The 13571-nt window shown below is 44.0% G+C and overlaps 1 protein-coding gene across 3 annotated transcripts in view; it reads right to left on the bottom strand.

Moving 5' to 3' along the window:
* NT5E (5'-nucleotidase ecto) overlaps positions 1–13571 on the bottom strand; it is a 428517-nt gene that overhangs the window by 270788 nt on the left and 144158 nt on the right. For all 3 annotated transcript variants that reach the window (XR_015296621.1, XM_086926572.1, XM_086926573.1), the window contains exon 2: positions 6847–7069. Coding sequence is in view for 2 of the 3 variants with exons in the window: in XM_086926572.1 (XP_086782698.1) it covers positions 6847–7069 (223 nt within the window). In the remaining variant the exon portion in view is untranslated. The remainder of the gene's footprint in view (positions 1–6846; positions 7070–13571) is intronic.

Genomic DNA, 13571 nt, shown 5'->3' with positions numbered 1-13571 from the left:
CCCAGCGGGTGCAATTTGGCCCTCATTCTATCTCACAGGGCCATTCATGGTCAAGGGCCAGCGTATCTGAGGATACGTTTTGTCCTGTATAAGCCGAACCTCCCTCTTTGATCGGCCATTCAGTGCCGGCTAGTCATCCCACGGTTTCGTAGGGTGCGTTTAGGTGGCCAGTCCATCTCTGTGAAAGCAGCTTCTGCCTGGAACGCTCTTCCTGTCACTGTCAGCGCACGCACCAGGACACTCTAGAGTATTTGAGCGCGTTATAAAGCCCTGTATAACATAACATAACATAACATAACATTCCCACTGTGCTTGCTGTGCTGTAACAATCCCAAGTGAACTGGTTCTGGTGAGTATTTGTCTGCTTGTGTGTGTGTGTGTGCGTGCGTGTGTGTGTGTGTTTGCTTGCCTGCTTCTGTGCATGTTTGAGTGTGAGAGAAAGCGAGCTCAGAGAGGAAGAGAATCTGGACACTCTCAGGAAGTAGTTTTAAAGACATGCTTGGAATGCTTTTGGGTGTGCATCTTATGCTTGTTTCTGTGTGAATTAGACATATTGTGCCAAAAGCAATCAAGTAGGAACAGTATGACAGTGAGAAGCTTCAAATATTGCAAAACAAGAAAACCTTAACATATCGTGTTAGTATCATCATGTCTTGCCCCGCCTCTAACCCCGCCCGCTAGCCATGCCCCTAGCTCAATTTAATGAGCACCTACACTTATTTTTTCCCATTTAAGTACTGGATTAAAGGGAAAGAATCCAGACTACATTGCACATCCAGCATTTTCGGTGACCGGAACAGCACTTTCAAGGAGAGGCTAGAGGTGCACAGATGGTAAATTAGGTGGGAGGGTGTCACTGTGCAGTATTTTGATTTTACTGCGACCTATCAAGAAGTTAGATAGCCCAGTAGGTCGAGTGCCGGCTGCAATAATCCTGCTATAACCTGCTGCAAGACATTGCTTGAAATCATAGCGAGATTAGTAGTGTTTGTTCCCTACGGCTTATTGTGACACTGTTTCTGCACTTTGAAGAGTTTACCTTTATGTTCCCAAGTAATAGGTTTAAGTTATTGTCTTTGGTTTTAAAACCACTTCCTGCACTTTAGTTACGGTTTCCAGCTAGACATAAGTTGGAAAACGTTGCCATGTCGTGCCGCTCTCATAGGGTACTGGGTGACAAATATGTGTCAGAAAAAATTGAAAATCTTTCAGTGCAACAGGACACAATTTGTGATAGTATTTATTACTTTATTATTTTGGCATTTTTTCACTTGTTAACACTGTCTGGACATTGGCTTTCTCAAATTAGTACTAGTATAACACCCCAACATAGCAATAAGCATCAGAAAAATGGCCATCTAAACTTTGCAAACTCGTATTTGTCAAAATCTACAAATTATGCAGCAAGTGCTGAGTTACATGGCTTATGCGGCAAATCCATATTTGCGAACAAACACAGTGGCTGTAAAATTGCACAATTCCAGAGACCTTGTCCTATGCAGACGAAATGCATTGCTTCTGGTCTACGGTTTAGACTGTATGCCACCGGATAAACCATTCAAGTGCAGCACAGCTCAAATTGGAATAGGCAGTGAATTCTCATTTGATAAATGGTAGATAAGGTCCAACTTTGTTAACCAGTGGCTTTGCCCTCTAGATGCAAACTGCAGGTCTAGTATTGATAAAAAAAACTGCTCTAAGACATCAGACACAATTACATCTTGTGTTCTTAGGCCCCACCACTTTCAAGATTTACCAGACGCCACTGGCTACACCCACAGTTGTAAGACACAATCCTGCCACTCTCACTTGTTATCTGAGGGGTGGTACCCTGAGACTAACTTCCTAGCCCAGGGTCTGTACCCTGAGAATAGACAAGCACCTGGCAGTCCAGGACTTCCAGGGCGGACCCACATCACCCAACATGGGGACACACTCTGCCAGTGTCATGCAGTGGTCTGCCTGGTGCAGATCTCTAGTCCTCTATCTCTGTGACAGTACAGGCAGCAACTCCAGGTCAGAAGTCTTGGGTCAGTCAATGTTCTGCCCATGGGCATGGGTTACCCTACATATCGGTACTGGAAGATACTGCCCAAGGGAAACCAGCTATTCCACCACCATGGTCTGGCTGGCACAGGAACCTTAAATCTGTAAGTGTCTACCTAAAGTAATGATCACATTCCCTGTCAGGGTGAAGTCATGGAAAACTAGCTTTTCCACGTTCATGGTCTGGGACAGGTATCCCTCAGGGCAGTGACAAGGGCCCCATGCACTGTGATTTGGTGGAAGTGACAACTCCTACATCAGAGATCACCAGCGTTCCTTCTGCATCTACCTCCCAACTAAGAGACACTAGGGCATGCTCTAACCTCTTCTCCTGGGGACAACCTCTCATCAAGGCCACATTGGCCACTCGTGATTCTCAGAGATTCTCTTGGCACTCAGATGCAGTTCTCTCTGGCCCCTCTCATGGGCTAGCAGGGTCTCTTTCTCCTCCAAGGCCAAGACAATCTTTTCTCCTCTGGTGCAAACTCTTCTACTGCTGTAATGACTAGGGTTTCTCCTATTTTTGGTGTCTCTGTCAGTTACCAGGCCACTACTTACCACAGCCCCTCTCAGGACTCATGAAAACACCACACTTTTAGAATACCTACCTGAGAAAGGAATAACACTGAAGACTAGAACTACTGCAGATCTATAGCCAAAGTTAGGAGGACATATGTAAAGCAACACAACGCACTACTGTGCGACAACTCCTTCCGGTGAAACAACGCGCCACGATGCGAGACAACGCACCTCAGTACGAACCATGCCTTCTGGCGAAACAACGCTCAACTACGTGAGACAAAACAACGCACCACTGTGCGACAACACCTTCTGGTGAAACAACGTGCCACTGCACGACACAACGCACCTCACTACGAATAACGCCTTCCGGCGACCGAACACATGCCTCCACTATGCTGGGGTGAAATACTTAGAATTTGGACTGCCCTGCTGGGAGCCAATTTCCCTCCCGTATCAACAACTACCCATTAGAGGGGAATCACCCATTCCTCTGTAGGCACTTGGTAAAAAAGGGGCCCGACCTTCCCTCACAAGGAATACAGACAAATGATTTTTGTTACACAATGATAGAATGACAAAAGAAAGAAATACCTAAACATTACAGTAGACATTCTTCACAATAGCAATTACTGACATATACATTTATGCTGAAAATGAAAGAAATTGTTAGACATAAGTAATCATATAACAAGTGTCATTGGAACACCTCAACATGATCTTAGTCATCTTGCACTGGGAGAAAGGCTCGTCTCTCTCTCTCTCTGGTCAGGTTAGGACTCTCTGTTACACAGCCACGACTGCACGTCTGCACCGTGATGTATCACCAGACCGCCAAAACCATCAGACCAGAACTTCTCATCTCCGCAACTGACTCTCGTAACTCCCTCTCCCTCTCGGGCCTCTTTCTCTAACATGGTATGCAACCCTCCATCGAAGCTTCTAGAAAGCTCCATCTACCTTTCCCACCCGATTCCTGTACCACTTCGTACCATGAGAGCACAACAAGCAGCTGGCCAAGCGTTTTGATATAACTCCGGCATTGAGTGAGCACATTCCTCTGATAAGAACCGGTCCTCTCTAGTTTAGAAAGGGTGCACAACAAGTCAGAACTAAAACATAACCTCTTATCTAAAGAGGCTCAAAAGATAGCGACAGCTTAGAACACGGAGTCACTCGAGCATAGGCCTCTATGCCCGAAAAGGAGCAAAAGCGGCATACAGGGAGGCATAAGATCATGCCAAAGCAAGTATGCAAGCCCTGCCATTAAGTAAGATAAAGTCGGAAACCGAGCATTGGCAAGCCCTGCTTTATAATCACACATACCCAAATAACAGTAAAATATACTGAGATGGTGATGGGCAACGGTCTTAATCAGTCCAATTGTTGAAAATACCTCGGTCACTACAACTGCCTTTTCTCCTTAGCTGCCAGGGCTCCTTTCTTTTCTTTTCTTTTTCTGTCAGGTTTTTTCTTCCAAGTTAAGGGTTTCCAGTTGTGACTTCAGATTTCTCTCTGCTTGTCTGTACTCTACTTCAGTCAGGGTCAGGCTCTGAACAAGGCGGGGATCTGGCTCCTGTAGGCTTCTTCTCTCCTGGCATTACAGCCTATGCAGGGGTCATTGTAATTCCATCCTCTTCTTGCACTAAGAGACTCACAAGGGTGGCAGGCAGAGCCCAATAGGAGGTCCAGTCAAGTCCACTTGCCACTGATCAGCTGGGTAGTTGCAGGAAAAGGCCTCTTGTAGCCATTTTTTTTATCCGTGTCGCTATAACAGGAGGTCACCTATATGACCCTTGCAGTCTATTTCTTTATCCTGGGTACAAGAGGGAGACCAGCTCCAGTCTTCTAAATTCTTCTCAGGTTTCACACAGCAGGTTCAGTCCTCTTATGATCTTCCATAGGGTCAGATGTGTTCTGAAATTTGTGCCTGGAGATGCCACAGTAATGATGGCAATGAGCTAGTGGGTGGGAATAACCATTGGAGACACCCTAACCCATGAAGTGAAGGTTGCTGTGGCTAATCCTACCCACCTTGAGCATTTATAAGATGGCTGAATTCTTCACCCAAACTAAACCTGCACTCTGAGGGTTGGGAGTATGCGTTGGGAATGCACTATGATAAATCCTAATGCTCCCCCCACATCTAACACAACAAAAATCCAGTTTTAGGCATTCCCTGTATCAACAACAACCTCAGAGTCTGAAGTCTTGAATGACAAAGCTGTGTTTCAGCAACCAGATAGTGAATACATACAAATTGTTGTGCCACTCTGTTTCCCTCCTTTGAAGTGCACCCCAAATGCCATATGAAAACCCCACTGGATTTGTCAAGCAGGATGTGACATTCAAGCTGAATTTGACACTCTAATGTCAAAGAGAATGCTTACAGCCCGGCCGTCACTCTAAACCAGTTCTGAAGAAGTGGGGTTGGTGCTTGGCTGAATAGAAGGAAGAAGGGGAGGTAGGCCCAGTTGTGGCAGGGGAGACCCCTTTGACCTGCACCAAGGGAGGACAACACCTTCCCACATCCAAGACTCATTATCCCTGTCCTGGAAGCGGGGAACATCCTTTACAATGCAACTTTTACTCCGCACTACCATTACGACGAAGCTATTACAACGCAAGCTGTTACAACGACTTGCGCTGGAGGGCGCTGTAGGATAGGGAAGAGCCTTCACTTGCCAACTCTCGTTAGACGCGACCAGCGCCAGATCCCGAAGGTGAAAACCGCAGCGTGAATCCCTAAGAAAATAATAAACGGGCATTAAAAAGGAGGTGCCAAGAAGCTCGGTTCGTCACCTTGTTTACCATAGAGTGTCATCACAAAGTTGTCGATTGTTTACCATTCACGAATTTGGACATTGACAGTATTTTCAAGAAATGGTTGGTCCTGATGATAACCCCGCCATCATGGGTTTGAAACGCGTCGACCTGCACTAAAATTGACTGGACTCTTTTGTCAACTACGACTAATCCCAAACAAAAGACTTTTTTTGCTTGACTTCAAAATAATAATTTGTGTTCAATTTTTCAAGAAATTGCAACTAGGTTGGAAAATAACACTTATAGGTTTTTCTACTTTTGTTGACAAAGGTCCTTATTGTAGTGTGTATGTACAGTTGTGCGATAGAAGTATGAATGTTGTTGGTTGGATGTGTATATATTGTGAATTGTAAATATGTATAAAGCCGTTGGTTTGTTATGTCTAACTGTTTAATTGTTTATACATGCATATTTAAATTGTGACATGGTTTACAAAATTGCAATATTTAACTAGTGAATAAAATAAAAATTTAACTAGTGACGCAAAACGGACCTTTATGCTTTATTCACAAAGGTTACTATTTGATTATTTGTAAGTTTATCCAGTATTGGCCATTGTGTTGTTTTTTGATACATCCCCTGGAAGCAGTTCACACTTCCACACACAAGGACCATCATGCTTCCAGGTGACAGCTGAATACTTACAGAAAGGCCTCTAGAGACTGTAAGGATTATAAAGTACTTTCTCTGAAATAGTTAGACAAAATGCAACTTTACCATTAAACTGGATTTTGTTTATCTATTAAAAAGAGTCCTTGAAATACTTCGCTAGCGACACCAATCCGAAACTGTTTTATAATGTAATCGAGCGTTTCCCTGTGGATGCTGCCAGGCTTGCTATAGTGACAATAGCTTTTATGCTTTTTCACTTTAAAGACATGTGGAATAGTAACATATCCTACTTTTAAATACTAAGCACCCTATCCTATGAGTAAAGGGGCCTACCTAAGAGGTGACTTATTGATATTTTAAATGAAAGTTTAAGGCTGTCAAAAGGTCCTATTTTGAGAGATTGATTGGCAACTTAAAACTGCACACCCCGGCCACAGAGGTAGGCCTGGGGACCTGCTTAACTCTTGTTACTGTAGTGGGTGAAACAAGGGGTGGTGCAGCCCACAAGTGACTTTTACCTTACAGGCATTTTGTATCTAAACTAGGGGCCTGCAGGTAAATGAAATGAGTCAATCAGGTGTATACTAATGTCATCATGTTTAAGGGGAGCACAAGCGGTCTACCATTAGTTTGCAGAGGTAAAGTGCACATAGTCTTATTGCTAGCAAAAATAGGGTTCATCGAAAAGACAAAAAAATCAGGGTGATACTGCAGAAAGTGCAAATTTCCAACATGTGCATTCACAGGAAGAACCCTTTCCTCATCTTTCAGACCTGAAGAAATAAATATACATTTGCTACAGTCGGCGGACACAGCAATATGAAATGTATACGAAGATCATACCTGTATCAGAAAGGACAGGCGTCTCAATTGACGTGTAACCAACGATGCCCACTTTTTCACCACCAACATCCAAGATTTTATATGGCAGAAAATAGCCAGCCAGTTTTGCAGCAAGTACATTGTCCGGGTGTATATTGGCACTCAGAACGGGGAAATTCACATTTTTAAGGAATGGCGTCAATAATCCATCTACACCATTATCGAACTCGTGGTTACCAAGTGCCTGAAATGTGGAAATATATATGTTACCAAAGCAGAAAGGCAATGGTCACAGCGGAAAGAAAATATTTTTTTATTTAGCTTAATAATGATATTTCTAGTCAATACATAATCATCCTGCAGATTCTTCACATTATGAATAGTACTTCCAAGCTTTAAAATGGCATGGAAAACCTTCCTCTGCAATGACTCTCCAGCATCACCAAGTATTTCCAGACCTGACGTCATCTGGGTATATAGGCTCTAACCTGTGCTTTCGTCCTTCCTCAAATCTTTTCTACTCATTGTGGAGTGCACAGGAACTGAAAGAGACACTATTGAGACAAGCACAGCAAAACAAGTTAGCATTCCTAGGGATCCTATTAATCCTATTAATTAGGGGAACTAGCTCATCAGAGAGGAGATCGGGCGGTATGGAAGATTATGTATCCACCAGAAATTGTGTTACCGAACTTAAATACATTTTGCTTTTGATGGCCAAGTCTGCACGCAGATTTCTCACTTTATAAATGGCCTAAACAGAGAAGGGTGATCTGGAAGGCATATAAACGCAGCTGCTAGGTACCCCTTTTCAAACCTTTATTTACATTTCCAAAAGATAAGTAGACAAACAGTACCGTGCAACTTAGTCAACATCATATGTAGCAAAGCAACCTAGATTTCACATTCCATGTCTCAATCTGAGTTCACAGTACAAGCAGTAAATGCTGGACTGAATAGAATAGAAACATCTGAAGGTGGTCATGAGGGTTAAAAACATCGCTGAGGCTATAAAAGTAAGAGTTACATGCACCCATAACAGCCTGCTAAAGAACAACTCCTTATGCATTTCAGATATTGTAATATCCCTGCATACAGAACAAATGCACAGCCTATTATATACCATCATCAAATTATACACAGTCTGTAATAATATCACCACATCTATGAGAATGATTGTGCCTGTAACTTCACAATAGGTCCGATAAGTCCCTTGGTCGACATTGCCACGATTGCTGAATGGCTAAGCAAACAGCCAATCATTACAGTAAGCTGCGACCCTTTATACTTTGGGTAGGGAGCCTTTTAACCAGAGAGGCTGCTCTACACCTGGCCAAAAGAGGCAGCATGGCTGTCACCCTTCGAGCCGACTTGGGGTCGCCAGCCCCGTAGCCCAGCAGAGCAGTGACACGAATAAGAGCCATCACACAATCTGCGATATCTTTGATAGTTTTACACGTGTTTTTACACAAGGAGATGTTTGAAGGGAAAATCAAGGCGAAATGTGAAAAGGCCGCACTAACACAAGGGCAGCGTTGACGGTGGGTACTGATTCTATTGTCACATTCATTCATAGAGACTGGAGAGTAGTACATTCTATTCATAATTTTAAAATGGAGGAGTTTGTGTGTATAGTTCATTCATTTATAAAGCTTTGTATAGCGCGGACATGACCCAAGTGGGTATCAGAGCGCTTTACATGACTAGAAGTAGCAACAATTTGACTGGTAAACAAAAACATGCACAAGGGTCATGCTCTCTTGTTTGACTCGAGAACAACAGTATTTCAACTCTTTATCCTCAATTACAACTTCAGTTCTTTTTTCCAGTGTTGCTTAGAAAGGACGAAAGAAAACGTCCCATAGCTGCAATGCACATACTGTATCATTTGGATACCAATCTCCCATTGCTGTCGGATGGCAGTAATTGTGTCAAAGGAGAGTATTCAGGAGTCTGTGGTGGAAATTTCAGGAATGGCGTAGTCACTAACACAAGTGCAGGTACAATGGGGCATATTATCAAGGACCGGTGTTAAAATTATTGCCGTTTTATCGGCAGGAAACTGCCGATAAAACGGCGTTAATGGGCTTGATAATACGCCCTTGTTAATTCCCATAGAAGCCCATGTCAACATCAGAACATGAGCTTCTATAGGAATTCACAAGGGCATATTATCAAGCCCATTATCGCCGCTTTAGCAGCAGTTTTCAGCCACTAAAGCGACGATAATGTTAACGCTGTTTCTTGATAATATGCCCCTCTATTTCTTATTGGCAGAGATATGCACCCTGTCCAAGCAGTAGCCAAAATCCTAGTCAGGGTAAGTCCCAAACGCAAATTGACCTGTGCTCACCCTCTGGTAGCTTGGCACAGAGCAGTCAGGCTTAACTTAAGAAGCAATGTGTAAAGTATTTGTACAAAACTTCGAACAGCAAAACAGTGAAAATACCAAGCAAAAGGATTCTACATCAGATTAGAAAAATAGAACTTGATTAAATAAATAAAACAAGGCCAAAACAATAACAATCCAATAAGTAGAACTTGAGATATGAATTTTTAAAGAATAAATTGTAAAATAGTGCGTAGAAGCAATCAGTGCTTATTTGGCATATATGATCACGCTGGACCGAGAAAAAGTCAAAAGCTCAGGTCGACCGTGACGGAGCAAGAGCTGGATAGAGGGACTCACTGAGGCCTGCTGAATAGAGTACCTTAATCCTGGTTGAGTCAACAAAGATGCATGGTTGCAGCCAAGTGATGCGTCAGTGTTGATCTTGCAGCAAAGGTGATGTGCCGATTTTCCCCATGCAGTAGGGGTGATGCATTGATTTTCTCCACGCAACAGTGGTAATGTGTCAGCATCAGCACACAGGGCCTAGAATGGGGCATCCCCTTGAGAGATGGCACGCACGTAATTTCATTACCTCATTATATAATAAAGAAGCGTGGTCGATTTCCCCCCTTACTGTCCTAAACATTAGGAGACTTGCTGCACTATCAGGGTAAAGGGTGAATTAGACGAAATCATGTCTATATCCTTTTGATTCCATGTGTCCCACGCTCAATGGAGCCCCCTTAACATGGCGAACAGACACTTTACTCTATCTGGGGACATGGATATATTCAAAAATAACAGTTGATGGACAGAATGCAGAACAATGTCATACAATCACCCCAGTACAGAGATCTGGAAAGGATTTATTGCCAACATGCGGACCGACTTGACGTAAACTTGGAACATCGATGACGGCTATCCACGTCCACATGTCCTTTTGGGGAAGCCTCCTACTGTCGGTCATGGGATGCATGGCCCTAATTAAAATGGTGGTCCTGCCGAGACTCCTATACTACTTTACTAACCTGCCCCTTTATATTCCACCTCCTTTCTTTTGTGTCCTTGAAGGCTCCATTAGGGACTTTCTCTAAGGCAGCTCACGCAAATGTGTAGCCCTCAGCAAGCTCCATCTGCCTACAAACCAAAGTGGCTTGGTGCTTAACCACATGCGTGTGGGGGTTATTTTTGCGCTACGCGGCTTTTTTCCAAAAGCCGCGTTAGATGACGAGCTGAGCTCGTCATCAGCATCGAAGGGGTTAATATGGAGCAATACTATTTCGCTGCACAACTTCAGTGGGTGTCTAGATGGATGGCAAACCTTCAATTAACTGACACAGCTGTAATCTCACCGCCTTGGTCACTTTCTTCACTGCTTTCACTATTTCACCCCTGTACTAAAGCGAAGTCGGCAGAACCCCTGTTGCTTAAAACCACACACCAATGTTACCATAGGAGTTTATATGCGATGCGGACGTTGACACCATATGCACCTGCACTGCCCCTGCACGGCACACCCAGAGGTCACACGATCACCACGCCAGCTGAGGTACACCAGTGGCAGGGAGGAGAGATCCATACCATAGGCGATCGCTGATTGAGGAGGATGGACTACACCCAGGCCAATTCTTACTGCATTGCTCACTCCTTGCAGCAGAGCAACCAAAGAGGGTACATGATAGACAAACCGCAAATGCACCTGACCATTCAATACCTACATTGCATGAGATGGGGGCAGCACCTCACCAAATGTTTGGCTGCCTCACTCTGACATCACACTGCAGTGACACTACCCCCTCTGACACAACACTGGAAAGCAGATCTGCACTGCTCTTCAAAGAAAAAGAGTGGATAGCTACACTGGAAGACTTTGTCTGTGTCCGTAGCAACATCCGTTTCCACCTAGTCAAATATTATATTATGCAGAGAGCGTATCTCACTCCAGCTAAAACGAATAATATTTTAACTGCACAGACGCCATCTGCCCGAGTTGTCAGCTCACATGTTGTGGCTCTGCCCGCTCCTCAGCACGTACTGGAGGTCAGCTGCGAATACGCTGTCCTGTTGCACAGAGCGCTCAGTGCCCCTCACAATGGAGGCATGTATACTACACCTCTTTCCGAGCACAAACGACAGAGGGTGACTTCTCATTTCATTGACCTGGGAGTGCTGGTAGCGAAACAATTGAGCACCAAAACGTGGAAGCCCCCTAAGGCACTGGCCTGGAAACGCTCCCTCCAAATATGCTCCAAGGCTGAGAGCGAAGCACTACATAGGGAAGACACATTGGGCCTCCACAGAATTCCCAAGGCAGCCAACTGCGACACCATCCTGCATGACCTGCAGAGCGAGCACCAAGCAGACACAGACTCACTGGATCTCACAAATGGCACTAAACAGTGATCAGAAGAAGCGCGCTAACCCATGCGCAAACGATAGGGAGGTACTGGTTAGAGGACGGCCCGGGACCAGGGTTCAATTCCCGACACGGCAGGGTCGTGAACCAGGGTCAGCGGACTCGATAATTCTCGCCTCGGTGCCTACTCTAACCAGGGATCACACTCGGCAACTCTGGGCATTAGCTTGCCACATCTCCACAACGGCCCCCCACAAACGCCGGGGATGCCTGGTTTCACCTTGGAGATACCAAGGAGGGAACATCTCACAGGGAAAGCCAGGACGGGTTCCCCAGCGGTCTATAGCGCCAGGACGCCTCCGGGTAGCAGTGCGCTTTACAAGACCCACACATTTACATTTACATTTACCTTCACGCTAGAATCGAATTGGATTGAATTAAATACCGCGATTCGCACTCACGTCGTTCACACGGTGAAAACCGCTCGTTAATCAATTCACAATGTGGTTCACAATGTGCTATTACTTTATGTTCCAGGTAGATTGCACAGTTCGATTCACCTGTGCACATGCCCTCTAAGAGGTGCAACACCAATAGGCTCACTGCGGTTCCGAATACTGTAAATGTGTACAAACCATTTAAAATGCTGACTTCTCAAATCCTGGCTTTCCTAAAAACCTTATTGTCCTTTTTCCTTCCCTGTTCTTTCTCTAAACAGGCGTATTATTTATACCAGGCAATATAATCTTGTTTTTAGTCCTGATGATGATCCTTTCTAATCAGAGCAATGGATCGAAACGTCGACTCTTTTAAGTGGACATACATGTAACCACTGTGTATCATTGTGTATGCTTCACTCTGGAGAACACTACCTACACTGATTTAAAAAGTGTCCAGGTTGCTCACTTTCTTTGCCTGTGAAAATTCTCTCTGTATTTCCTTTTTTCTACCACTGTGTTTCTTTCACTAGTACGGTACAGGACTGTGCCCTACTTTAAGTAACTGCTGTCTTTGTATTCAATTATATTGTGTGATTCCAATTAAAATAAATTCCTGGTCCGGCTGGACAGGAAAAATATATAGTAACCTATCGTGTTCTATATTACATTTGTTTTATATCCCTAAATTTGCGCAGGACCACTAGTAACATTTAATTTACAGATCCTGGGCACATGTAGTACACTTTACTAGGGACGTTTAAGTAAATTAAATATGCCAATAGGGTATGAGCCAATAGTACAAAGATAAGAGGAGAGATCGCATGCACTTTAGCACTGGTTAGCAGTGGTAAGGTGCTCAGAATGCTCAAGCCAACAAAAACGAAGTCAGAAAAAGTGGAGGAGGAAGGCAAAAGGTTTGGGAGTGACCATGTGGAAACAGACATTTTCCAACAGGGACTATAGCAGGGAATCGGCAGCCCAGTGTCCACTAGGCCCAGCACATACAGTGCACCGTATGGCGATCAATAGGAGGTCTAGGCTACTTGGTACGAAACGTAGGACCCGATTCACTAAAGTAATATGAGACAAAATCCTAACTTTACGACTTTTGGTATTCACAAAAGACATTTAGGAGTAGTAAAGTTAGGATTCCTAACTTTACTACTCCTAAACTGAAACAAAATCCTAACTTTATGACTTTTGGTATTAACAAAAGGCCTTTAGGATAAGTAAAGTTAGGAATCCTTACTTTACTTCTCCTAAATGCCTTTTGTGAATACCAAAAGTCGTAAAGTTAGGATTTTGTCTCAGATTACTTTTTTGAATCAGGCCCATAGTGAGCAAGAGACCCACTGCCACTTGATCTTTTTCAATCACAAGATGTGGCAAGTAAGATCCTTGGTCCCACCAGTACATCATGAAATGCACCTGGGCAGTGAGATGGTATGCTTAGAGATCAGGAACCCCAAAACAGCCACATCTCCAAAGGTAGGATAAGAGTCTCCCATCTCACCCTAGGTTTCCCACCTGCCCATAACAGCCTGGTCAATATTATGTTGAGAATTTTAAATAATTAAACATTTTAAGACTTTATAAAGAAGTAAAGGGTATTCAATAG

This window comes from Lissotriton vulgaris, chromosome 6, assembly GCF_964263255.1.
Source record: "Lissotriton vulgaris chromosome 6, aLisVul1.2, whole genome shotgun sequence".
In the NCBI taxonomy this organism is placed as follows: Eukaryota; Metazoa; Chordata; class Amphibia; order Caudata; family Salamandridae; genus Lissotriton; species Lissotriton vulgaris.
Note: the sequence above shows the minus strand (reverse complement) of the source record. Positions and strands in the feature narration are given on the sequence as shown.